The sequence below is a fragment of the Mastigoproctus giganteus genome, chromosome 14 (assembly GCF_048544385.1).
Source record: "Mastigoproctus giganteus isolate SK-2022 chromosome 14, ASM4854438v1, whole genome shotgun sequence".
NCBI classification, from domain to species: Eukaryota; Metazoa; Arthropoda; class Arachnida; order Uropygi; family Thelyphonidae; genus Mastigoproctus; species Mastigoproctus giganteus.
Window position 1 is genome coordinate 92,058,542 of NC_143588.1, and position 27,941 is coordinate 92,086,482.

General features: G+C 37.1%; 1 protein-coding gene across 4 annotated transcripts in view; it reads right to left on the reverse strand.

Annotated features, from left to right (window-relative positions):
- The window catches only part of LOC150075356 (SUN domain-containing ossification factor), a 196,935-nt gene that overhangs the window by 57,572 nt on the left and 111,422 nt on the right, over window positions 1–27,941 (reverse strand). For all 4 annotated transcript variants that reach the window (XR_016547908.1, XM_090389015.1, XM_090389017.1 and 1 more), the window contains exon 6: window positions 6,070–6,296. Coding sequence is in view for 3 of the 4 variants with exons in the window: in XM_090389015.1 (XP_090245141.1) it covers window positions 6,070–6,296 (227 nt within the window). In the remaining variant the exon portion in view is untranslated. The remainder of the gene's footprint in view (window positions 1–6,069; window positions 6,297–27,941) is intronic.

The following is a 27,941-nucleotide window of genomic DNA, read 5'->3' on the forward strand; positions in this document are numbered from 1 at the left end:
AATCAGAATTTTTTCTTCCAAATATTGCTTGGCTGCTCATTTATATCTGATATATTTATTCGCCGCTTGACACAATGTTGCTAATTCAGGCTACCTGTTGTCTAATAACAGACCAAACAGATCTGAAATCGGTCCTGATAGTTCCTTCAATTTTTTAAATTAAATAATATTAGTTATTTCACTTTATCTGGTGTATAACCAGAATGTGCTGTCAACTCATGAATAAATGTAGTCGTTTCTAAAGAGCTTAAGCCAAACAATAATCACTGTCACACTTAGAGGGGCAATATGATCCATAGGCCAGAAAAACATAATACAATGTAGCATTATTTTCTCAAACTAAATTTAACTTTCTTATATCTTTACCTCTGAACTATTACAAGTAAAAAAAAAAATAATAATAATAAATATATACAGCCACTCCCCGATTAAAATAAGGGTTACGTTTCGCAGAACTTGCAACTGTGCTCGCTGAATTGATTGAATCAAAAAAGAAATGTTCAACGAACATGTAAATAGAATTATTTATTGTATTTATTCAATTTTTTTTTTCATCTCACATGCAGGAAAAATTATAAAAGCATGCAATTTAAAAAATTTCAAAAATTATAGAATTACAAAAAAAAGGAGGAGACAGGCATAACGTCAGTAACTTTTATCTCCCGAGCATTGTTGCCAGAATCGACGTCTTCAGCTGATAAGAACACCGCTGCAGAGATTTAGAAAGGGTCGGCCGCTCAACCTTACAAAAGAACATTAATGGATGACTGGACAATGGCTTTTTCTTTTCATTGTAGATTTCTTTGTAGCAAGCAAGCATATCATTCACCCCTCTGTTAACTTTTAAGAATCATTCGTTGTCAGGATCCATCTTCTTAAAACTCGCCATTGCCGATGCAATTTCACGAAATGCCATTGCCATCTCTCTGGTGATGAAGAGTCTCGGCTCCTCATTGGTTCAATCTTGAGCTTCGTCAGCATTTTCTTCTTTCACTATCACTGTCTGCAAGTCAATAAGTACTTCATTAGATAATTCCTTCTATTCTTCCTCTATTAACTCCTCCACGTGTTTGGCAGCAGCCTCCAACTGAAGTAGCTCTGCAACCTTTACAATCTTATCTGTAACCTCTTCATACGATTCGTCTTTTTCAAACCCTTCGAAGCCTTTTACATTCTGTGGGATTTCTTCCATGCACCATTTAAACGACTTTTAGTAATTTCTGCCCAGGCTTTATTAATGTTTAAGATAGCATGGTACAATATAAAAGATTAGAAATCTTATAATACCGTATTGGTGGACTAATAATAGAATAACAATTGCTTAAAAAACGGTACTCACCTTGAATAAATCTGCAGTGGTATATTGAGAAGAGGTGGTTAGTATTTAGGTTGAATTGTTAGCTAAAAAACTAAGGGAGGAAATGAAGAAAAACGGAATTTAAAATAAGCGCAAGGAGTAGGACACATCCGATCCTTGGTTGTCATTGAAGAGGGAAGAAGTAATTTGAAAGCTTGAATAAAATAATACGATGAGGCCAATAGTCATTACGAAGGACTTTCATTAAATAATAATGTCTTCAGTTGGCAATTGAATGGGCAGAGAACGCGTGTTGTTTTAAAGGTTTAAGTTTATACTCTTGTGATGCATTTTGACATGTGGGAAATTTAACCATGAAAGGTTCCAAGCTGGTGAAAGGTTGAAGGGGAGTTTGGCGTTAATAATTTTAAGATTAGAATGATGTCAACACCATTCAATCACGGGTGCTTCATATTGAAGAATTCTATAATTAGATTTGAGTTTAATAACGGAAATAGCAGAGTCGATGAGAGGGGTGTGGGCATGAATTGTGAGTTCTGTACTGGCTTGACTTGTTCTAAAACTGTTGAAATGGTAATATGCGTGGGTGTTGGAGGATTTGGAAGAACCGAATTTGGTGGTAGTGCTGCCAATGTAACAGGCGTCACAGTTTGGCTGACATTTTATGAGGTATATTATATTATTAAGATCGCTGGTGGAATAAGTGTGTGTATCTTTATAGGAATTAAAAAAGATCCTAGTTTATTGTAAGCAGAAAAGACGAGAGAAATATCTGTGTTATTAAAAATACGGTGGAATTGTCCTGCAAGTTCACTATGGTAGGGGAGGATTATACGAGTGTTGGTTTTGTTATTGTGTCCGGTTGGATTAATAATTTTATTTTTTGGTGGTGGAAATTGTATTTAGGATGAGTTGAGGGGGGTAACCTCTGGCTAGAAATTTTTCGGTAAGGTATTGAAGTTCATTGTGTAGGTCATCTTGTGAGGAGCTGAATTTTAAGGCGTTGTGAATTTGGTTGTGTAAGACGGCTTTTTTAGTGCTGAGGGGGTGGTGTGAAGAGAAATGTAAGTACTTGCTAGTGTGCATGCTTTTTCTGAAGATCTTTGTGCATAGTTTTGTACCTGTTATATAGAGGGTGAGATTGAGAAAATTGATCTGGTTGTTCATTCCAAATTCAAGGGTGAGTTTTAGCCTGTCGTACCGAATTAAATTTTGAAAAGAGATTGTTAATGATGGGTCTATTGCCTATAATTAGGGTGTCATTGGCATAGCATAAGTATAATTTTATTTCAGAGGGAAAGGGTTGTAAAATTTGTTTCTCGATAGTGGCTAGGTAAATTTCGGATGGGGGGCAGAAATGTCCAGGCCCAATGGTAACCCGAATGTTTGTTGGAAAATTTTATTGTTAAATCTAAAATACCTGGCATCTAATAAAAGTGTGGTGAGTTCAAGAATACAGTCGACAGAAAGGGAAGTGCGTTTGGCTAAAGTATCCTCTGCAGTTAAGAATTCCCGTAAAGCTTGCAGAGTAAAAGGGATATGTACATTAGTATAAAGGGATATGACGTCAAAGGATGCTAATTTGTCTCCGTCAGATATTACAGTATTATCTATTTTTTGATAAGATTGATTGGTGTTATTAATTTTGAATGTAGAGAATCTGGTGAGAGGTGATATAATTTTGACAAGAAAGGTGGATAAATTGGCAAAAGCTGATCTGCTGAAAGAAATAATAGGTCTTAATGGGTAGCCGGGTTTATGTAACTTGGTAATCCCGAACGTGTGAGGAAGGATGTTATTGCGAATTCCTATTTGTTGTAATGTAAAAAGATTAATTTCCTTATTCTGTCTGAGTTTCCTTAGCATTGTGTCCAGTTTGTTTTTGAGTTTTGTGATATTGTAGTTACCGTCATTTATATATGTGTCCTGATCGGCTAAAATTGATTCCATTTTTTCTGTGTAGGAGTCTTTGTCCAGAATGACGAGTGTATCTCCTTTGTCAGCCTTTTGCATGATGACGTTAGAAGTCTTATTGAGTTTGTGTATGTCCAAAAGTTGCTGTTTTTTTATATTAGAGTGGGATGTAAGTTTGGAGTTTAAGATGCCAAACTAATAGCATCTTAAACTCCAAAGTTACATCCCATATTATATTATTGCAAATGCAACAAGACAGAGTTTACTACCCATTTATAATAAATTGTGCTAAACAGAAAAGCCCAATAAACTGGAAAATGCAAATTGTTTTTTGGTTGTGACTTCTTTTTAGAAAACTATCACAAAGGCATTCAAAACTGATTCTTATAACAGGAACATATGGATTCTTATAACGGGAATTTAATGACTTGGAATGGATTAAAAAAAAAAAAAAAAGCCAGAATGTTATTGGGTTCACATTACAATATTTTCACAATACCTCCATTTATCTCTACAGATGCAAAATGTTTCCATATTTTTTTTTTCGGTTTGTACCAGCTGTAAAAACTTACGTAAAGTCGAATTTGTGTAAGTCTAGTATTATGTAAGTCGGGGAGTTCCTGTTGTTATTTGGTTTTTAGATCATTAGCAACTAAGGCTATATTGCTCCGGGGATATGTGGTGGTCATTCCCTGACCTTTCCGCATCCTCCGTATTTGGTGGTCACGGGCTCGAACCCCGGTCTAATCAAGAAGCGTGTGCTATGCACTGCTGCTCCTGCCCAACTGGCTATGGAGGTGCCCAAGGAGTTCCTATATATTTGTGTGTGTGTGATTAAAGTGGCATAGGAAATAAATTCAATACCAATTTTAAAGCTTACAAAACTACAATGAGGCCATCATATGTGACAAAAAAAAAAAAAAAAAAACACCACCACTAAGCACCATGAAAAGATAAATCAAAACAAATGCGATGTATGTAAAACAGCTGTTGCAAAACTAGACATTAGAAGCTAATAACAAGAATGTATGAGTATGTCCATGCACATAATAAACAAAAAACCAAAATGTATATTTAAATGCCTTTCCAACAATGATATTTATAACATAACTATTGTATAACCAATGATACAATGATGGGAAAAATTAAGTGTGTAAATTTGCCCTCAGACAGATCACTTGGCAATCTTAAGGCACATCAAAAGCATCTGCACACATACAACTGCACAAATTTCCAACAGTTGCCATCAGTCAGGTGATGAAACATTTAGTAAGCCTGATAAACCTAACCTGATCATGAAATTTAAACCAATATGGTCTAAGCCAGATATATGAACAATTTTTGTAACCACTAAAGCAAAACGAAATAGCACTATTGTAAGTTGTTTTCTCTGAAATGTTTATAACATGAACTTGATTTCACATACATACATGAAGAAAGTCTGCACATGCTTGTCTGAATTTCAATTTTAATTTGCCTTTCCATCAAACAATCAACAAATTTTTTCTTCAGGTCATTAAAAAAATTCACAAATAACTGTCATTGCAGCACAACTGCATTTTCAATATTTCAATTTTGGATTTCTTGTCTCAATTTCCATTTACTTAACTTATTTGATTAGAATTTCTGGCTGCATTTGCTTCTCTTTTTACTCTGGATTAAAGTGTAATACCTTACACTTTGTTGGATTAAAGCATAGGTCTCATTCTGGACTTCAGATCTATGTCTGGCATTATTGGTTGTTCGTCTGACTTTAATATAATCTTGCAGAAGCCATTAATTGTGCATTTGAAGATCTTATTCATCTCTGAGATTTTGGACCTGGACGCTGCAACCAGTGCTTCTTTCATTCTTTGGCTAGTCACTTTCTAATTTCCTCGAGGTATTCATCACTGTTTCATCTAAAATATATTTTTAAAATACGATTCACCTTATAAAACCTTTCAAATAATTATGTCCTAACTTATGCTTTGAAATAAATTGTATGGGGGGGGGGGAGAGCTATCAAACTGTAGAAATATGAAGAATAAATAGCTGAATATGAACAGTCAAACACTAATGTACTTGCATATAATCACTAATCATTTTAAATAATTATAAAGAATTTGCCATTCATATTATACTCACACAATATGCATATTGGAACCATCATAGCAACCAGTTCTGCATGCCATAAGCAAGTGCTTCACATACCTTGAGGCACTCTTTGAATATCACATACCATCCCAATAATAGAACTCTTCACATTTATACTATGACAGGTTTTTTTTTTTTTTATTTTTGAAAACGGTTAGCACAGAAATATCTGCATTTTCATGGTAATAATACAATACCTGGATGTATTATACACTGAAAAAATATTGTTATATGCATTTCTGAGTATATTTTAATCTGAATGGTAGTTATTGAATTGATAATCTGCATTTCAGCTTATACTTATCATACAAATATTCAATATCATATTTTATTTTATGATAAAAAATTAACAATAACAGTGTTGCAACTTTTTTGCTCCTATACAACTGATTCAATAAACAAGCAACTTACTTTTTTTTTTGCATAGTAATATGTGTAAAGTCATTTAAAAAAACATGCCACTGTCCCTATAATTAAAGAGAATCCTTGCATGTGTCTGTACATGAGCAGGTGTGTACACATATATGCGTGCAAGCAGAGAATGATCTCACCAGTCTACTTTATTCCAGAAAGCACGTAAAAAAGAGCAATAACTTGCAATGATTGGTTACTTTAATTCAATAGAAGTAAGTCTCTAGTAGTATTTATATTTAAAATAATATAATATCACTGCACAATTTCAAATTTCAAAAATAACTTACCAGTGTAGTTTGAATTGTCTCACAGAGTTCAATAACAAACCAAATTTTAGCTTTGCATGGATTTAACATGTATTCATCAACTAATTCATTCAAAATCCTGCCTGTACTTTCTGCTTCTGCATTTGAAGCAACAATCTTGGCACCACATTCATAAGATGCATAATTTCTTCTCCTTTTGTGACTAGCTATCTTTTTACCAGGAACACCAGGAGAAGGAACTTTATGACCTTTAAAGTGAATCAAGAATAAAAATGCACTATAAATTTCAAGAATAAAAATGCACTATCGCACATAAGGAATTATAGTACCTAAGTTACTCAAGGGAAAAACAATATAAAAAACTAAGAAGCTAACATATTTAATGACATCTAAATCAAAACTCTTATAGCACATGTGAAAACTAATGCAGAATGAAACAAGAGATGCTAAGTGTTACCTGCTACCAACAATTAAATAAACTAAATTATTAAGCAAACAATAAAAGTAAAAATAAACGGGGAAACTAAATAAGCAAAGTCTTGCATTCACTATGGAATCAAAATAGAATAAGATACTGCAGACGGTGCAACTGCTGCCTAAGGTAATACTTGGAACCCATCCTTGCATCATCAAAAAGTGAAAAAAATACCCACTAAGAGAAATAACAAAAAAAAAAAAAAGTTTTAGGGACTACAGTAACAACCTCATCACAGGATATCTTCTAATGTAAAAATTCTCAACACTTACATTTCTGTCATGGCCTACTATTACAACAAAGTGACTACGGATATTTGGATATTCCATTAGTCTCTTGGTTACAGAGCATTATCCATATTTATGCATGTATTTTTGTTTAATATGCTTTTACTGCTCATTCCCCTAGATGAGTTGCAAGCTCTTGTTTGTTTATTTGGTTCCCTTCTATTTTGCAGTTTTATATGAAGATTGATCATTTAATTCATGGAATGGGCATACTTTAATTTTAATCAATGTTGCTGAGCTCTGCTGGTGCTCTCTCTTTTTTTTTTTTTTTATTGAATAATCTCCTTCGGCACATGGCACACCTAAGTAATCAATGAGCCCACTCACAGATGCATTCCCAAAAGCCATTTCTTGACAAGTTTTTGTAAGTGGTCATTGTGACCAGATTCTCAATCTTGTTTAATGCATCTTTGTAACTTGCAGTTTTCTTCAAACACTTATCTCTGTTGTAAACTTCTGCCATTTCTCTCACAATCTCTATAGCACTCCTACCACGTTGAATACAACAGTGTACAACAAAATGCAGCTCAGTCTTAAAATTTTCCATTATGTAGCTCACAAAACAGTTCACACTTACAGCATATAACTTAAAGCCACTTGAAACTACCAATCAGTATTTCTTTTTGTTGCATTCGGCAGTACTTTTCTTATGTGGTTTAAGAGTGATTTAATTTAGACATCCATTGATCACACCACGTTTAACTTATTTTTGAATATAGTATTTTAAGTTTTTTAATTAAAGAAATTAATGAGAAAACTTGATACTGAAAATCTTTATCAAATGGGGAAAGTCAGCTCATAATTCCATTTAGATAAAATTTTATGTGAAAGGATTAAAATATAAAAAAGAACAGAAGGAAGAATAATTAAAATCCCAAAAGAGAATTTTAATGCTGTTCATTCAATTCATCAGTAATGCTTGAAAAGAAAATATCAACTATTAACAAAAGCACAAAAATAAGACTACTGTTTGTTGAGTAAGAAAGAACAAGAGCAAACAAAAGGTCACAGGCTCAAGCAGCTGGAGATTGGTTGTGTTCAGTCACTTTGCTCACAGAAACAGATGAGAAATTTACTATTTGATAGTAGTCAACTTTACAAAGCTGGAGATTAGGTATTTGTAGGTAGGAGGAAAACAGGCAAAAAAGATTTTTTTCTAAAAAATGAAGTTTTTTTAAGTCCAAGCTGCACTAAAAATTAAATTTCACTGATAAAATACACATTTTATATTGACGTACAGCCATAGGATTATTTACCAGTACAATATGCTTTTAAACATTAGCTTGGCGTAATATTTTTTTTTTGTACGTGGATTTCTGTTGTCATATTTGAGGGTTTTTTTGGCACAAGGGCCTCCTGTTTGTGATTTACTTATAACTAAATCATTCATGTTATGATGATCTGAGACAATTATAAATTTATTACATACACACCTAAGTCATCAATGAGCCCCACTCAGATGCACTCCCAAAAGCCATTTCTTGACAAGTTTTTGTAAGTGGTCATTGTGACCACAGATTCTCGACTTGTTAGCACTCCTATCTCAAATAGTGAAACAGTTCTTCAAAATCTGCATCATTGCCAAGGATTTGTGATAAAGTTAATGGTTCCTGTAAGTAGGATAGAGAGCTAAAGCTGGATTTCTGGATATTTGACTGTTGGGGATATGCATGATTCTAAGCTACGGCTGGCAGAAAGAATACTGAGGAGGGTTCTCTCATAAGCAAATACAGAAGAGTTGGATGAGAATAACCGATGTAGAGTCTTGCCAGAATCACTTCTCGTCAGCTTCTCCTGAAACTAGATGTTCACAGCTGCAGTTTTTTTTTTTTTTAATCTTCAGGAGTGTATTATAGATTTGAGTTTGCCACAGTTGAGACCAATGATATTCCTTGTGCTGTTTTAATAATGGATTTTTAGTCAGTGTAGGGCACTTTCAAGTGACAGAAAAATCCAGTGTCTGGATGTTTAGCAACACAGTCCACACATTCATTCCCTGGGATGCCAACATTACAAGAGATCCAGCAGAAGGTGACCATCTGACTAGACATTTGATAGTAATATAATCTAAATTGGATCTGTTTGGGATGAGAGGGAGAAAAAGTAAACTGAATGGCTGTGACTGCACTTAAGGAGTCTGTGTGTGTGTGTGTGCGCATGCGTGCATGCGCGTATCCGATAATTCCAAATAAAACATAAGCCAGTAGTATGGCAAAAAATGCAGAGCGAAAAATTAACATAAAAATAACGTAAAATAAAATAAACCAAACAGAGGGGAAAGTAAAGGTAATAAGACATAAACAGTAGTTGATAGTCCCCTATATAATTTAGCACTTTAAATCCAATTAATAAAACCGATATAAAATTTAAAATAATGCCAATTATAATATGATTTAGCGGTACCCCCCTCGAAGGTACCAGTTCCGAAAAACGTGAAATATCACCAAAAAAGGGGTTAAACTACTAAAAGAAAAACAAAATATCAAAATAATAGACTGACCATTATGCCCCAGAGGACCACTAGGCCAATAATGGTCATGGAATCGCTGCATTTCAATCGCTATACAAATCGTCACAAAGGCGAAAAGATCGAAGAACCAAACAACTCATTCCTCCTCCGATCGATCCACCAATGCAGAGGGTTTGCACGGCAGTGGTCCTTATGAAGCGAGAAATAATTTATAGAACAGACAGCACTCTAGATCAGAGCCACACCACTGACATAATGCAAGCTTAGCCAGCTTATATAAAAGAAAAGAAAGGAATAGATGGCGGCACAGGCGCTGCTTATTTAGCATATCAACCCACTACTACCACTGATTTATATTTAAATAATGGCTTAAAAGTTTAACATGAAATGCAGCGATTCCATGACCATTATTGGCCTCGTGGTCCTCGTGGTCCTCTGTCGATAATGGTCAGTCTATTATTTGATATTTTGTTTTTCTTTTAGTAGTTCTTTTAACCCCTTTTTTGGTGATATTTCATGTTTTTCGGAACTGGTACCTTCGAGGGGGGGTACCGCTAAATCATATTATAATTGGCATTATTTTAAATTTTATATCGGTTTTATTAATTGGATTTAAAGTGCTAAATTATATAGGGGACTATCAACTACTGTTTATGTCTTATTACCTTTACTTTCCCCTCTGTTTGGTTTATTTTATTTTACGTTATTTTTGTGTTAATTTTTCGCTCTACATTTTTGGTCATACTACTGGCTTATGTTTTATTTTGTTTTATTTTGAATTATCGGATATATCTGGGCTTCATGTGGAGGATGTGCATTTTGCTGCCTCTAATGATAGCTTAATATTTATTTATTTTCTTATTTTGTGTTAAACTTTTAAGCCATTATTTAAATATATATATATATATATATATATACACACACACACACACACACACACACACACACACACACACACACACACACACACACACACACACACACACACACACACAACAGCTTGCTTGAAGTGGCGATTTTTATGTTATCTAGGGCTAGTTTTATTGAGTAAAATTCTGCGATATGTATAAATACTGCATTCAGTAGGAAGAGACACAGCTGACACAAATCAGGAGGAAGAAACTCCTGTAGCACTCACAGCTGCATCTGTTTTGGAACCATCAGTATAGATATGCAATTTCTCTGAGTTTACCAAGGTATATACTTCATGTAGCTGCTAAAAGTTGTTTGATAGGGAACATTTCCCTCATTGTAGAAATAAATTGTCACAGAGGTCAGAATGGAGTCCAGGAGTAGCAATGTTCATATCCCAACTGCGCACAAGTTCTTCCGATCAAAATCCTGCAGGGCAGGTTTCATTAGGTTTATTGTGATATAGCATAGCATACTGGGGGGGGGGGGGGGGGGTTCAAACAGGTACTTCCAGCTAGAGTGAGATGGAATACTTTTAATTTTTGCAGCACAGTTACATAATAAGGATTTTCTCCTGAGGTGCAGAGAGGGTTCATTTGCCTCCATATACAGGCCATGGACTGGGAAATGTTTCCTTACAGCATCATAGGCTGGCAATCTATCATCCAAGCAGGACCAAATTAAAGTACTATAGAGGTATAAGAGGGAGCCTTTATCAGCACCCAGGACATAGCAGAGATGGCTGTTAGGGTGTTCAATTTCTGTAGACAAGCTGTCTGAAGGTAAGCAATATGTGTGCAAAATTAAGTTGTTAATTATCTAAATATAAGCCTAATAAACGAAAGTTGTTAGTAGAAGGAATAAGATTGGTTTAGTATTAGTATTGGCCGCATGGTGCAAGAAAGCCTATGCCTTATGCTGCACCAGCCAAAAAAAAAAAAAAAACCTGAATAAAACAATGATTAAAAAAAATAATAATAAATAAAAAATAAAATAAATAAATAAAAATAAAAGGAAATTAAACCTATCATCCTATGCGCTTCCCTGACATGAAGGTATCCAGATGACCTTTGAATTTCCCCAAACTATCAGCCTCTACCACCCATGTAGGCAACTTATTCCAGTAATTTATAACTCGCTGGCTATAATAAAACTTCCTGCAGTCCAATCTAAACATTCCCACCCATAACTTGAATTTATGTCCCCTAGTTCTAGCATCATTTATAATCTTGAAAATTTTGTCCTCATTCATTTTACTGATGCCTCTCAGAGCCTTAAACACCTCAATCAAATCTCTAAGGTGTCTAGTTTCCAAACTCTGCAACCCACATATTCGAAGTCTTTCTTCATAAGGACACCCTTTTGCCAATCTCACCAGGCAAGTTACCCATCTTTGCACCCTTTCAAGAAGCTCGATGTCTTTCTTTAGGTGTGGTCTCCATACTTGAACACAGTATTCCAAGTGTATCTAACAAAAGCCTAATATAATGGGATTATCACATCCCTATCTCTACTTGCAAAAGTGCGATAGATCATCAATAGGACGCCATGGGCCTTCCTTGCAACCTGTTTACAATGCTCAGAGAATTTCATGTCTGACCATATCGTAACACCCAAGTCCCTTTCCTCCAGTACTGGGTTCAGTTGAACTCCACCAAGTGAATAAGTTATTTTGGGATTACTGTTTCCCAGGTGTAATACCTTACACTTTGTTGGATTAAAGCATAGCTGCCATTCTTCTGACCATTCCTGAAGTCTATCTAGGTCTCTCTGAAGCTTGACAGTGATCATTAACTACTCTACCAATTTTAGTATCATCTACAAATTTAGACATCACGCCCTCTCTATCCCTTCATCGATGTTGTTTATGAAAATTAAAAACAACAGTGGTCCTAATACTGATCCTTGGAGAACCCCACTTCTTATATCAACCCAATCTGAGGAATAGCCATTTATCACAACCCTCTGCCTCCTGTCCTGAAGCCATTCTGCTATCCATCTAAGGATTTTCCCAGTGATTCCAACCTGTTCCAGCTTATAAAGCAACCACTCACGTGGGACTGAGTCAAAAGCTTTGCTGAAATCTAAATAAACAATGTCGAAATTATTCCCTAAATCCAGCTCATGAGTGACCCTTTCAAAATAGCGAACCAGATTTGTTAAACATGATTTTCCCTTTACAAAAGCAGCACTAGACTTCTTCACAGTCTAGTGCTGCTCACATAATTAGCCTCAATGGTTCAATGCACTCACTTGTTGCCTCCCTTAAGATTATAGAGTATATTCCATCAACTCCAGGAGCCTTACTGGCCTGTAGGCTCGAAAGTTTTTTCATTAAATAATCTTGCGAAATTTCAATATCATTAATTACATATTTTTCAACTTCGCTCCCACAATTTCCCATTGCCACAAAAGGTTTTTCATTTGTAAATATCGATGCAAAATAACTGTTGCGTTCATCTGCAACAGAAGCTGGTGTATTTAGTACTACCCCCTTTCCCTTTAAATATTTAAAAGTTTTCAATATTTAAAAACTTAAAAAAGTTTTTTAAATATTTTTCTGGATCTGGATGTAGTTTGTGTTTTTTTTAAAGAAATGAAGTGCAGTGTATTTCTTTTCTGCTAGGGAATACCCATTCCAAAGTGCACGTGATTCTATTTCAGCTATGGAAAGTTGAAGATGCCTTTCAATAGTATCCATAATTTGTGACTGACAGAGATGAGGTTGTCAGCAAACATGTATGATTCAACTGAATTTGGAATACCATGTCATTTTTAATTCTTACCGTGAATAAAGTTGTACTGAGAATGGAACCCTATGGTACACCCACCTCCTGTTTAAATGATTTGGACAAATTGTTTAGAAAACTAACCTGAAATGATCTGTGGCATACAAAGTTTTGTATAAACTGGGGTAACTGACCTCCCAAATCAAAAGAATAAAGATCTTAAAAAACATCATATCACCGGGTGGTACTGAAGGCTTTCTCAATATAGAAATTAACTGTGACCAGGAGTTGTCTCCTTATGAAAATATTGTGGATGTTTACTTTGATCATCAAATCTAATGTGGAACAATTTTTCTGAAAACCTGTACTGATTACTGTTTAGCAAGTTTTTAGTTTCCAGGAACCATATTAGCTGCCTGTGAACCAATTTTCCCAAGATCTTCTCTAAACAGCTAATCAGCCTGTAATTATGTGGAAATGTATGATCCTTTCCTGGCTTTGGGGAAGCTAAGGACAATTGAGTGATGCCAGGAGTATTTTATAAAAATATTCAATTGTAGAAATTTAACAATGAGCTTTATGATTTGTTGTTTAACATTATGCAGTAGACTCCAGCTGGACGAACAGGAATACTGGATGTTTTACCGAGAGATTCTAAAGTTCTGTTGATGTAATTGCTGGCTGTATAAGTGTGATACCACTATAGAGAAGTAGATTTATGCTGTTCTGCAGATGCCTTAATTTGTTGAAAAACTGGATTGTAAGTGGACACTGCCAATATACTAAAAAAAACAATTTAGCTCGGGTATTCACTATTCTGCTTGTGAGAACAATTCCTACCCTTTCCAGTTCAGTATTGAGGCTGGGAACTGCATGTATTTGCCACTGTTTGGATTGTCTTCCAGATGAGTCTGCTGTCTGTCTTTGTTAGTAGTTGAAGAAAAACTAATCCACGCATATTTCTTTTTTTCTTCTTATTTGGCAGAACCTGGCTTAAAGTCTTTTAAAGTTAATTGGTTACTAGTTGTAGGAAATTTGCACAACAAATTCCAAGCTCACTTTTTTCATGTTTAGTGTGCATACATTCCTGATTCCACCAGTAACTGCTGTGGGTGCATTTTCCTGGCAATGACTTTGGTATTACAGATATAGCAGCTTGTAATATCTGGTTAGCTGTATACAGGGTGATTCACTACCAGTGCGAAAAATTTGCAGGAGGTGTAGGGGGCACAAAGACGAATTGGAATCACATAGCATTGCAGGGTCTGAAATGCCTTCGTCATGCAGTAGAGGACATTGAACGGGAGGTCGCGTGAACAGCGATCCCGCTGGAAGTCAGCATTTGCGAACCGATTCTGTTGAAGAAACCAAGTAGCAAAAGTCCTCCGGAGTGGATAATCCACAGGCTCCAATGATTGGACGCATTGCAGATGGTATGAACTCATTTGGTTTGTTGACAGTATCCTCCATACAGTGGATTGGGAAATACCCAATCGTTGGCCTATCGCTAGAGTACTCATACTCAGATTGCCTTCTGCAAGACGTAGGACGTTCTCCTCATTGTCTGGCGTCCTCATTGTTCGCTCTCAATTCATGACACCTCTCGTGAAACAACCAGTCTCACATAACCTTCTGTGCACGTGTGTGAAAATCATATGATGAGGAGCACGCCTGTGCGGGAAACGTTCCTGGTACAAGCGCAGAGCGGCGCGCCCATTACAGCCCACAGATCCATACGCGAGGTGCATGTCGGCCAGTTCAATGTTTGAATACTCGTCCATCCTACCGGCCTCGGGAACCGGTTCGCAAATGCTGACTTCCAGCGGGATCGCTGTTCACGCGACCTCCCGTTCAATGTCCTCTACCGCATGACGAAGGCATTTTGGACCCTGCAATGCTATGTGATTCCGATTCGTCTTTGTGCCCCCTACACCTCCTGAAAGTTTGTCGCACTGGTAGTGAATCGCCCTGTATATTCAGTGACATTATCTATGGGCTTGGACTGGATTATATCATCATCAAACTGAACATAAGAGGCATATTCATTCCGGTGTGCCCTATGAAATTTCCAAGTGGGGGTGCTGCAGAGAAGGTGAGATTACCAGTGTTTCAAGTTTGTTTGCAAAGAATCAGCAATGATCACTACGTTAGAAGAGATTGAAAGGGATAGTGTAGTCATGGGTCCTGTAGCAAAATGGATATAGGTAGGTTCACCAGTTTTCAACAGGGAAGTTAAGTGTCAAGCAGGGATTCTATTAGAATATCTCTCCTGTCGATTGTTGGAGATCCCCACAGCAGATGAGCATGGAGATCCCTAAGTAAGCAGAACAGGCATGGCAGCTGACCTATTAGATTTTCTAGGTCATCTGAGGAGAGTGAGAAATTAGGAGAGTTATATAAAGCTATTTCAAGAGTGATATAAATTACAATGCATACTGCCACTACTTCAAAATGAGTCTGAAGAGAAACATGTTTGGATGGAACAAATTTCTAAGAACTGCTACCCCTCCACAGTTAGCATTAGCATTAGTAGAGGCATATGATGCAAGAAAGCAAGCTTATTCAGCATCAGCCAAAAAAAAAAAAAACCCACTCCCATTTCACCCCTCCGTTCGTTCGAAATACCTGTCCAGTTGAGCTTTAAATTTGTTTAGGCTATCAACTTCAACAACAAGTGATGGAAGTCGGTTCCACCAACCAACCACTCGCTGGCCAAAGGCAAATTTCCGCACATCAATCCGACATCCGTCCTTCCTCAATTTGAATTTATGCCCTCTGAGGTGATTATTCTGAGAAAGATGAAGAATCCCATTGGCATTGAGCATGCTCAAACCATTCAAAGCCTTATACACCTCTATCAGATCACCTCGCCGGTGCCTAGTCTCCAGACTCTGTAATTTGCAAAACTTAAGCCTTTCTTCGTAAGAGCAACCCTTTGTTCCATTTACTAATCTTGTTGCCCTTCTCTGTACCCGTTCCAGCAGCTCTACATCCTTCTTGAAATGAGGCCTCCAGACCTGTATACAGTACTCAAGATTGGAAAGTTATTATGCTTATCTCATCTGAAGATAGCATGATTTAGGATACACTTGTGAATTTAAATAAGTTTCTTGTAAGGATACACCCACTAATGCAAACTGATTGATAAGATGGAGTAAATCATCCTTTGTATTCCAAAAGCCGCCACAATTTCTTTGAAGGATACTTCCATTTATGAATTAGGAGATAGATACAATTAAAAAGTGGTCAAAATCAACAGTAATAGTATTCACCATATTGTGCAAGAAGTCACAGGCTTTTTCTGCACTGGAAAAAAAAAAAGTAGATAAGAAAATGTAAATTATATGCTTCCCTCCTCACACAGGTCATGCTGTGGAACTGCAAGGACACCTTGTTTCAGCAAGCAATGACTTGCTGGCTAAAAGAAAATTTCTACAATCTAATCTAAACCTCACCTCTGTAATTTGAATTTATGATCCCTAGTTCTGGAATTCTTTATAACAGTGAGGACTCCGCCTTCATTCATTTTAATAATTAATCCCACTCGGAGCCTTATAAACCTCAATCAGCTCACCTCTGAGGTGCCTGGCTGCCAAGCTCAGTAGTACACATGATCAGAGTCTTTCCTCATACAGTCATCCTTCTGCCAATCTCACCATTCAAGCTGCCTATCATTTGACCATTTCAAGAAGCCTAATGTCTTTTTTCAGATGTCTCCATACTTGAACCAAATTCAAAATTTGGTCTTACAGTTGCCTTATACAGTGGGATTATGAGCTCCCTATCTCTACAGAACATTCAATACATCATCAATAGGCCACCATGGGCTTTCCTAGCTGCCTGCTTACACTGTTCAGAAAACTTCATATCTACCCATATTGTAACTCCCAGATCCCTTTCCTCATGCACTGTTTTTAATTCAACCCCACCAAGTGTATAATATATTTGTGGGTTGCTATTCCCCAAGTGTAAGACACTTCTGCTGCCACTTCTCTGATCATTTTTGAAGTCTGTTCAAGTCATCCTGAAGGAGGCTTGCTTGGCAGTGATCATTAATGACTGCCAATCTTTACATCATGCCTTTTATACCAATCTGACTTTTATTCCAGTATAAAGTCAGATTGGTACCAATGTATAGCTGCTAGTCCCAATCCTGAATTAATAAAAATTCCGCTACAGAAACATTGTTATTAACCTGGACTAGCAGCTGCAATCGTTATCAAACTTTCAGGAATTATTTAGAATTTGCTGGATCTTTTATTAAATTTGATATCAATTACTGTACTTTTATTATAAGAAAAAAAAACTTAAACAGAAATATAAGTAATACATTGTAACAAGAAATGCATACAAATTTCATGCTTTTTTTGTTAATAAAGAAGACATTGAGCAACTCAGATAATGAATCATGTATCCAAATCAAAGTCTTCATCTGTCACCAAAGAACTGGACGAAAAGCTCTCATTTTCATAAATGTCAATGTCATTTATGAAAATGACAAACAACAGTGGTCCAAAAACCTTGAGGCAGTGTTTCCCAAACTTTTTTAGTCACGGAACACTTACGAAACAAGTTTAGTGGGAGCCAAAGAACTGTTTGCTAATATTTTATTACATATGATGCACTGTGCATCAGGAACATCTATTTTCAACACATGTAAAGCTGAAATTCAAATAACTGTCATTATACTTCTGTTTTTGTCTTTTATTAGTTGATTCCTGTTTTTCCACTTCGGATTTTTGGGGAACAAAAGGCTGCGACTGTTCATTCTCACTTTGAAGTGTGACGATATTGTGTTCGTCTTCATTGACCACAGTTGCACTACTAGAAGTACTTTGCTTCTTGTTTAAAGTTCCTTTTTTCAACCACAAATCCATGGTCACATGTTTTAATAATAATATTTCGAAATACTAATAATTACCAAAAAAATTTATACAAGGAGCAAGTTCAGTTATGATATCAGTTCGTTTCCTCCTCTCCTTCAATCCATGTACTCCAGGCTAAATTGCATACGAATTGGCATATTAGATCACCACATACTACTTTTACGTAGGTGTCATTACCTCCACGCATACTTCTCTATGCAAAGCCCACCAAAATGAAGTGTTTCACAGTCTATTTGATTATAATCAAATAGACCGCGGAACACTTCATTCTGGGATAGACTAATAATTATTATTAGTCGATCCCAGTATATTAATAACCGAAAAAAAAAAAAAAAGTTAAATATTATAATGATACAAAAGTGGTGTACGCTACAAACATGTAAAATTTATTTATTTTATTTTTTTAATTATTAATTATGATTTTTCACGGAACACAGTTTGGGAGATGCTGCCTTGAGGGACCCCACTCCAGACATTACAGCAACCTGAAGAATATCCATTAATCACGACCTTCTGCCCTGCAGCCACCCATTTTAGAATCTTACCAGTAATCTCAACCTGTTCAAGCTTATACAGTTCAAGCTTATACAAGCTTATGAGGGATAGAGTCAAATGCTTTGCTAAAATCCAAATAAACTATGTCAAAATTGTTCCCTAAATCCAGCTCGTGAGTAACTATGTCAAAATAGCCTACTAAGTTAGTTAAGCATGACTTACCCTTAACAAAGCCATGTTGTGTGTCCTTCAGAATGCCATATCTATCTAGATGTCCCTGGATTACATTCTTAATCATTGCCTCTAAAATTTTTTGAAGTAAGACTAAACGGTCTGTAGTTACCAAATTCACTTTTAGAACCACCATTATGTATTGGCAATACGCTGGCACTTCTCCAATCCAAAGGAATCTCCCCTGAATCCAAAGATGCCCTCATAATTAACTTCAATGGTTCAAAACACTCCCTCGTGCTCTCCCTGAAAACTACAGGGTATATGCCATCAACTCCGGGAGCCTTACTTGCCTTTATGCTCAAAAGTTTTTCTAATAAACGATCGTTTGTAATTACGACATTACCAATTTCATATTAATAATTTCACTTGCACAGCCTCTTCTCCGCATGAAAGGTTTTTCATCATTAAAAACCAATGCAAAGTACCCATGCAACATCAGCTGGGTTATCTAAGACTTTCTCATACCTAGTGCACAAGGGTCTGATCTGATCAGCTTTCTTCTTTGTTGTAATCACATACATGAAAAATTCCTTGTCCCCATTCTTGGCTCTCTTAGCCAATGTTTTCTCATATGCAGCCTTGGCCTCTCTGACCTTATTTGTGGTACTATTATGGATCAACTAGTACTGTTATAGGCTTCGGCACTATCACTCTGTAACTGTCCTGTGCTATCTTTTTCTGCTCTATTTGACCAACCAGCTCCACTGTCATCCTTTTCGGTATCTTCCTACTGCAATATTTTCTTATAGGTATATATGCGTTCATGGCTTCTGTGATTTTTGCTTTAAAAGTATTCCATAATTCAAATGTATTCACTATCCCTCAGCAATCTGCCCAATTCACAAATGCCATATAGCACCTTAAACTGTCAAAGTCCCATACCTTTACCTTTAACTACTGCAACATCTTTCTTCATCTTCCAACTGACAATTGCACGATCACTTCTTGACAATGGTTCCTATATTAGTATTAGTATTAGTAACGGCCGTATGGTGCAAGAAAGCCTATGGCTTATGCTGCACCAGCCAAAAAAAAAAAAAAAAATCCGAACAAAATGATAAAAACAAAAATTAAATAAATAAATAATAATAATTAATAAATAAATAAAAATAATAAAATGAAATTAAAAATTAAATAAAAAGGAAATTAATCCTATCATCCTATGCGCTTCCCTTACCCGAAAGTACTATCCAGATGACCTTTGAATTTCCCCAAACTGTCGGCCTCCACCACCCATGAAGGCAACTTATTCCAGTAATTTATAACTCGCTGGCTAAAATAAAACTTCCTGCAGTCCAATCTAAACATTTCCCCGCGTAACTTGAATTTATGTCCCCTAGTTCTAGCATCATTTATAATCTTGAAAATTTTGTCCTCATTCATTTTACTGATGCCTCTCAGAGCCTTAAACACCTCAATCAAATCTCCTCTAAGGTGTCTAGTTTCCAAACTCTGCAACCCACATATTTGAAGTCTTTCTTCATAAGGACGCCCTTTTGCCGATCTCACCAGGCGAGTTACCCTTCTTTACACCCTTTCAAGAAGCTCGATGTCTTTCTTTAGGTGCGGTCTCCATACTTGAACACAGTATTCCAAGTGTGGTCTAACATAGGCCTTATATAATGGGATTATCACGTCCCTATCTCTACTTGCAAAAGTTCGATAGATCATCGATAGGACACCATGGGCCTTCCTTGCAACCTGTTTACAATGCTCAGAGAATTTCATGTCTGACCGTATCGTAACACCCAAGTCCCTTTCCTCCAGTACTGGGTTTAGTTGAACTCCACCAAGTGAATAAGTTATTTTGGGATTACTGTTTCCCAGGTGTAATACCTTACACTTTGTTGGATTAAAGCACAGCTGCCATTTTTCTGACCATTCTTGAAGTCTATCTAGGTCTCTCTGAAGAAGCTCAGCTTGACAGTGATCATTAACTACTCTACCAATTTTAACATCATCTGCAAATTTAGACATCACGCCCTCTATCCCTTCATCAATGTCGTTTATGAAAATTAAAAACAACAGTGGTCCTAATACTGATCCTTGGGGAACCCCACTTCTTACATCAACCCAATCTGAGGAATAGCCATTTATCACAACCCTCTGCCTCCTGCCCTGAAGCCATCCTTCTATCCATCTAAGGATTTTCCCAGTGATTCCAACCTGTTCCAGCTTATAAAGCAACCGCTCATGTGGGACTGAGTCAAAAGCTTTGCTGAAATCTAAATAAACAATGTCGAAATTATTTCCTAAATCCAGCTCGTGAGTGACCCTTTCGAAATAGCGAACCAGATTTGTTAAACATGATTTTCCCTTTACAAAACCATGCTGAGTATCCTTGAGAATTTCAATTCTATCCAAATGATCCTGAATTCCACCCTTGATCAATGCCTCCATGATTTTCCCTACTACTGAAGTCAGACTGACAGGTCGATAATTTCCCACTTCACTTTTAGAACCACCCTTATGTATGGGAGATACATTTGCACTTTTCCAATCCAAGGGAATCTCCCTAGAGTCTAGTGATGCTCGCATAACCAGCCTCAGTGGTTCAATGCACTCGCTTGCCGCCTCTCTCAAGATTATAGGGTATATTCCATCAACTCCAGGAGCCTTACTAGTCTGTAGACTTGAAAGTTTTTTCATTAAATAATCTTGCGAAATTTCAATATCATTAATTACATATTTTTTAACTTCGCTCCCACAATTTCCCATTGCCACAAAAGGCTTTTCATTTGTAAATATCGATGCAAAATAACTGTTGAGTTCATCTGCAACGGCAGCTGGTGTATTTATTACTATCCCCTTTCCCTTGCGTAAAGGTCCGATCTGGTTTGTCCTGCTCTTCTTGGCATTTATATATGTGAAGAATTCTTTATCCCCCCTCTTTGCTCTGTTTGCTAGTGATTTCTCATAAACTGCCTTTGCCTGTCGAACCTTTTCTGTGGCTCTATTACACATCACCTTGTAGCTGTTATAGGCTTCAGTACTTTTTATTGCTCTGTAACGTTTCCATGCCACCTTTTTCTGCTCAAGTAATGTGGCAACTTCACTATTCATCCAACTTGGAACCCTTCTCGTGGAGTATTTTTTTAATGGTATATACGCATTCAAGGCATCTGTGATTAATGTTTTAAAAGCGTACCACAGTTCAATTGTATTCATTCTCTGCGCGATATCTACCCAGTTAATAGAGGCCATGTAGTACCTTAAGGCATCGTAATTTCCTTTTCTGAAATTAAAACCCATTCCTTTGCCTTTTACTTCTGCTACCTCTCTCGTCATCATCCACCGTAGAACTCCGTGATCACTTCCTGCTACTGGTTCCTCTACTGTCAGCCCTGTTATGTCATCTGATTCGTGTGTGATGATGAGGTCTAGGATATTCTTTTCTCTAGTACTTTCCCTGACATGTTGATACAAATAACAGTCATCTAGTTGATTTAAAAATTTTGTTCCCCATGTCGAGTTTCCTTCCCATTTACTCCAATCAATTAGAGGCAAATTGAAATCACCCATAATAAGGCATTGACGCTTACTTGCCCATTCCATTTGCATGTAGAGGCTTTTGTCATAGTCTTCACAATCACCTGGTCTGTAGATTACGCCTACTCGCATTGTACCTTTGTTTCCAACTATCTCACACCATACAGACTCTATACTAGCATGTGAAATGTCTGAATCTGGGAAAGCTATCGTCGCACTCAGGCTGCTTCTGATAAGAAGCATTACCCCACCACCCCTTCTATCTACTCTATCCTTCCTAAATACATTATACAAGCCGTACTGAAACTCATCATCCCCAATTTCCGGGTGGCACCACGTCTCCGTAAGCCCTATTATGTCCGCGTTACTTGTTTTAACCAGCAGTTCGAATTCGCTCATTTTATTGACGACACTTCTAACGTTACTGTATAAACAATTAAGATTTACTGTTCTTGTATATTTAACAACCCTAACACAACCCTTGAAGTTTTTTAGGCTCTCTTCCCTGATATTAGCTACCTGCTCACGTGAAACGTCTTTGCCCCCAGAACATCTAGATAATACGTCCAGTTGGGGTAACAGATAAGAACTCTTAAGATATGTGCAAGAGTTACATTGACCAATATTATCAGATAAATATTTTGAGCTATGATGTCATTGATTTGTTAGTAATGATCAGGTCAAGAATATTCTCGTCCCTAGTACTTTCTCTAACATACTGGTACAAATAATAATCATTTAGTTTATTTAAAAAAGTTTTTCCCCCATGGTGAGTTTCCCTCCCACTTATTCCAATCAATCTGAGACAGATTAAATTCGCATAAAAAAACAGTCACACTTGCTTGCCCATTCCATCTGTATGTAAAGACTAGTCATATTCTTCACAATCTTCTGGTCTGTAGATTACTCCTACTCTCACTGTTCCTTCGCTTCCAACTAACTCACCACACAGATTATATGCTGGCAGACATAACTTCGGACTCAGCAAAAGCTCTTTTTGAGCTCAGGATGCTTTTGACAAGAACCATGACCCCTCCATCCCTTCTATCTTCCTTTAATACATTATACATACCGTAGCAGAACTTGTCACTGCCAATTTCTGGGTGGCACCACATTTCTGTTAGTCCTATTATATCAGCATTAGTTGTCCTAACCAGGAGTTCAAATTGAGCCATTAAATTGACAACACTCCTGACATTGCTGTAGACAGAGTTGAGACTTAAGTAACCTTCTATAGTTTACACCCTTACACCCCCCTTGAAGTTATTTATGTTTGTATTCCAAGCTTTATCTTCCCCCTCATTTGAAACATTGCTACCCTCAGAACATCTTATCAACATCAACTGTTGTGGCGACAAACAAGAATTCATGAGGTGAGTGCAAGCATTACTTTGACCCATATCATCAGATAAACACAGATCTAAATTACTTTTCTTCCCCCTTAACTAACAGTTCCCCTGAATCCTTAGGGTATCCTCAATGATACTGGCAAAAGTCCTTGCACTACCTTTGTTCAAATGAATACAATTTTTCTAAATAGATTCTTCTACCTACAAATGCAGTCAATGCTGATAAAAAGTTGTCTTTCTTAGGAAAGAAGGGGCATGTTATGTCCATCTCATCATTTGTGTGGAGTTCTAAAATTCTACATGAATGATGTTCATCAATATCTATTCTGGTGGAGAAGGATGGTTGCAGTTTGATGGTTTGCTGTCATTTTTGATTTTGCTATTGGATGAACGATAGCCAGATAACAATTGGGGTATTACTGGCTTGTCCAGTAATACCCCAACTTCCATCTGGCTATTGTTCAGGCTACTGGCTATAAAAAAAAAAAAAAATGAGGTATTAGAACCTGTAGTACTTAGTACCATGCATGGGTTGAAGGCTGAGAAGATGAAAGAAGATACTTGTTGATATTAGAACTCGAACTTCTGTAGATCGTAATTTTCAGGAAGCACTTATGAAGGAAGATGGTTCCAAAAAATGGAAGCTGAATAAATAAATGAGGAAGAAGAAAAGTTGGTTCTGTGAGTTTGAAGTTGGACAGTATAAAAGGATGTCGACTGGTTGCGGCAATGCCTCGGAAGAGAGAGCAGGAATCATAGAAGCCAATTCAGAAGAAGGGTATGTATGGAAGTATCTATAGAAAAGGCATGCAGCAGAAGCAGAATGTCTACGAGATGGGAGTAATTAATTAACCTAAATGACCTCCTTTGAACGAATTTAGAAGCCTGAGAGAGAGGTTGTGAGGGCACCGCCCCAGATGTGGGAACAATATTCTATGGTAGGGAGATTTGAGATTTGTACAGAATGAACAGCTATTTGGAAGAAAAGTAATGCCATGAGTGAAAGAGAAAACCTAGTTTTTTAGATGCAGAGGAAGCAATATTTGTAATACATTTATGTCAAGAAAGATCAAAAGTCAAGGTAATCCCCAATAGAGAGATATGATCTTGCCTAGAAATCAGAGTGTCATCGAAGATAAAAGTATGAGCAGAATTTATTGCAAGGTATAATACAGGACTGAGTTTTAGAAGTATTGAAATAAACTAAGTTATCTTTGCCCCAATGGAGAATTACCTGTACAGCAGTATTTAAGGAATTGGTAGTGAATATTCAAGAAGTTAAAGACGTTTGTGCAGGGCAAGGTTTCTCAAACTGGAAGGTAGAATGCAATGTGCTATCATCAGCAAAACTTGGATAGGATTTCCAGTCATTGAAAGTCATTAATATACAACAGGAAAAGAGTGGAAGAAAGAACTGAACTTTGGGGAAAGCCAGCATTAGCGGAGAAGTTAGAAGACAGACAGCCATCTACCATCACCCGTAGTAAGCAGTCAGAGAAAACCGGATGCCCAATTACAAAAAACAGTTTTATATGCCAAATACAATCAAAAGCCTTTGAAATGTCAAGAGCTGCTTGAGTTTCAAACTTTGTTCACAGTTTTTTTGAATTTGTTCACAGATGAGTAAGGTAAGTCAGGATATCACTAGTGGATTGACAATGACAGAATTCATACTGGATATTGTTAATCAAATGAAAGGTTTCTAGACAGTTAAGAGTTGGCAGTTAATTGATTTCTCCATTACTTTAGAAAGACAAAGTAATTGCAATGAGACAATAATTGGTTGGGAGGGATTTGTCACACTTTTTAAGAGCTAGCTGGATATGAACAAATTTACAAGCAGAAGGGAAAACGCCTTTGGAATAAGAAAGTGAAAAAAGCGACACAGAAGAACAGAGCCAGTTCAGGAGAACAGATTTTGAGAACAAGTGGAGAAATACCATCAGAACCTGGAGCCTTCTTAGCATCAAGATTGTTCAAAATCCTTCTAACATCCTTTTTATAGAAGATCACAGGAGGCATCGAATGGAGTGTGCTAGAAATGGTGGGAGGTGGTTTACAAAAATCATCAATACACAAGTTGGAAGAAAAATAGGATACTAGCAGGTCAGCTTTATCTTTGGCTGAAGTTGCAATAGAACCATCAGGTTTTGACCGAGGTTGTAACAGAGATGGGAAAAAGTTGCAGCCAAAATAGGTTTGGCAAGAGACCAGAATGCTCGACTACCCATTTGGTCAAGAAGCAAATTTTCTACTCTTAGCCTGTTTGAAATCTAGTTTGGACTGATTAATAACTGCTTTACAATTTATGAAAGCTTTAGTGTAGACAGAAAATGAACATGAAGATTTGGATACAAGCCAATTACGATATGCAATATTCTTTTGAACAGCCAGCCTTAACGCATTTATTGGAAAACTAAGGTTTCAATAAAGGATGAGATTTTAGGGTGGAGTGTGGAATAATTATCCCTAAAAGGATAACTTCCCTTCCATGATCTGAGCAAACATTGACATCAGAAGATGTGAAACAGTAATCTGACCAAGGAAAAGAATAAAAGAAATCTCAGAGATTGTCCCATTTTGCATTTTTGTAATGCTAAACAACCGAGATTGAGGATGGGCATGAGAGAAAGGCTCCATTGGAGAAGAGACCTTTACCAAGTTTTGATTTGAGGTGCCTAGAGGACCATTCACCTTGACCATGTACTTCCAAGGATTGTCTATGAGAAAATGATCAGCATTTTGGCTGTGTGGTTAGGATTGTCTAGTATTCCGGTAGGTAAATTAACAATATGTGAGAGGTCATTAGTAACTGCAAAAAGCTGTTGTGTTTTTAGGAGCATTAGCAACTAAGGCCGTATTGCTCCAGGGATATGCGGTGGTCATTCTCTGACCTTTCCACATCCTCCGTATTTGTTAGTCACGGGCTCGAACCCCGGTCTAATCAAGAAGCATGTGCTACACACTGCTGCTCCTGCCCACCTAGCTCCGGAGGCACCCCTCTGCAAAAAGCCTCAGCATCTCAATCAGTCGGAGTTGTGAATGTTGAAATCACCAAGGAAAATTACCTCGCTATTAGGAAAGTTGGACTGGAAAAAATAAAGTTTCAAAGAGAGGAAGTGAAAGAGTTCCAAGTGATTAATGGAGATGGGAGAACTATAGAGGCAACAGAAGAATTTAACAGAATGTGGTAGAAAGATTTTAAGCCAGAGAAGATCTAAAAGAGGAGATTGAAAATTATTAAGTCTGTGACAGGGAATATCAGAATGGACATATGCACAAGTACTACCTTTGAAGCAAAAGGAATCATACAGTGAATAATTCAGACAACTGAGATGAGCAGTGGTTGAATCAACCGATAACTGGAATTCTGTCAGAAAAAGTACATGGAGTTTGGTAGACTAAGCTGAAATTGGTAACTTGTCTCCTAGCAAGTTACCAATTGGTTTGGTCTGGGGATCTAGCAGCTAGTCTGTGAACATCGTTTTAGAACTGTATCCTTGAAATGGAAAGAAGATTGAATCTTGCCATGATATCATCATAACCTCAAAAGACACCAATCATACTGCACGTTGGAAGAGGAGGAGGAGGTTGCCGGGGATTCTCTGGAAACTAAACATGGGTTTCACCACTTCAAGCCTCCTATAAGCAAAGTGGTGGTATTGCACTGGTTGATGAGAGTCATCTACCACCTAGTACTGTCTGGTAAAACAGAGAGGCAGCATTCCTCAATGTGGTGTGGGTGCCACACGTTGACCCCTGCTTACGATGGTTTGCATCTGGGTGGTCACCTACAGTATGCTAGCTGCTGTATTTCAGGACTTGCGCATGGGGCTTACACCCAGCGTTACTAACAGTCGCACCATGGTGAAGGTGCAAGCAGATAATTTGGCTGTCAAAGACAGACTGGACTTTGCTGAAATTAGGTCCACTTGGCTTGAGTGTCACCCGAATATCAGTTCCATCAGTGTTTTAGACTTCCATGTAGAGCAAACACAGCTTAGCATACCTGAGAAAATGTCTGTGACAGCCTCAAGGACCCTTGCTTCCATAGTTCACGTTTTGGAGAACACTGGAAGGTTACCTTTACAATTTTGGCAACGAAGAGTAATAATGTTACAATCAGATTGGTTGTGCTCCTTTGATCCACAATTAGGACATACTGTCTCACCTCAACAGGCAGTGTGGGAGTGGCCATATTTTTGGCACTTTTAGCACCTGATGCAAGTCAGTAAATGGAGATAGCTAGCTTTGACAGATATTGGTAAGTTGGGAGAGCTGAAAATGAGGATTATTGTGCCTTATCAGAACATAACTACAGTCTTTTCAAGTCATAATTCTCCTTGCTAGCATGACTAACTTAACTCTGACAATTTATCCTCTGATACAGTTAATAGGTCCCATTTTATTATTGCTCCCTTTGAAGAGTTTAGGCTGTCATCCAAAGGTTGTTAGCCTTAACAGCTTTGCAGAATGTTGGGATTACCAGACTAGAGACGATCTTAATGATTTTGGTGAACCTGCAGCAGACTCAATACATTTCTGCACAAAAAAGGGTGATTAATTA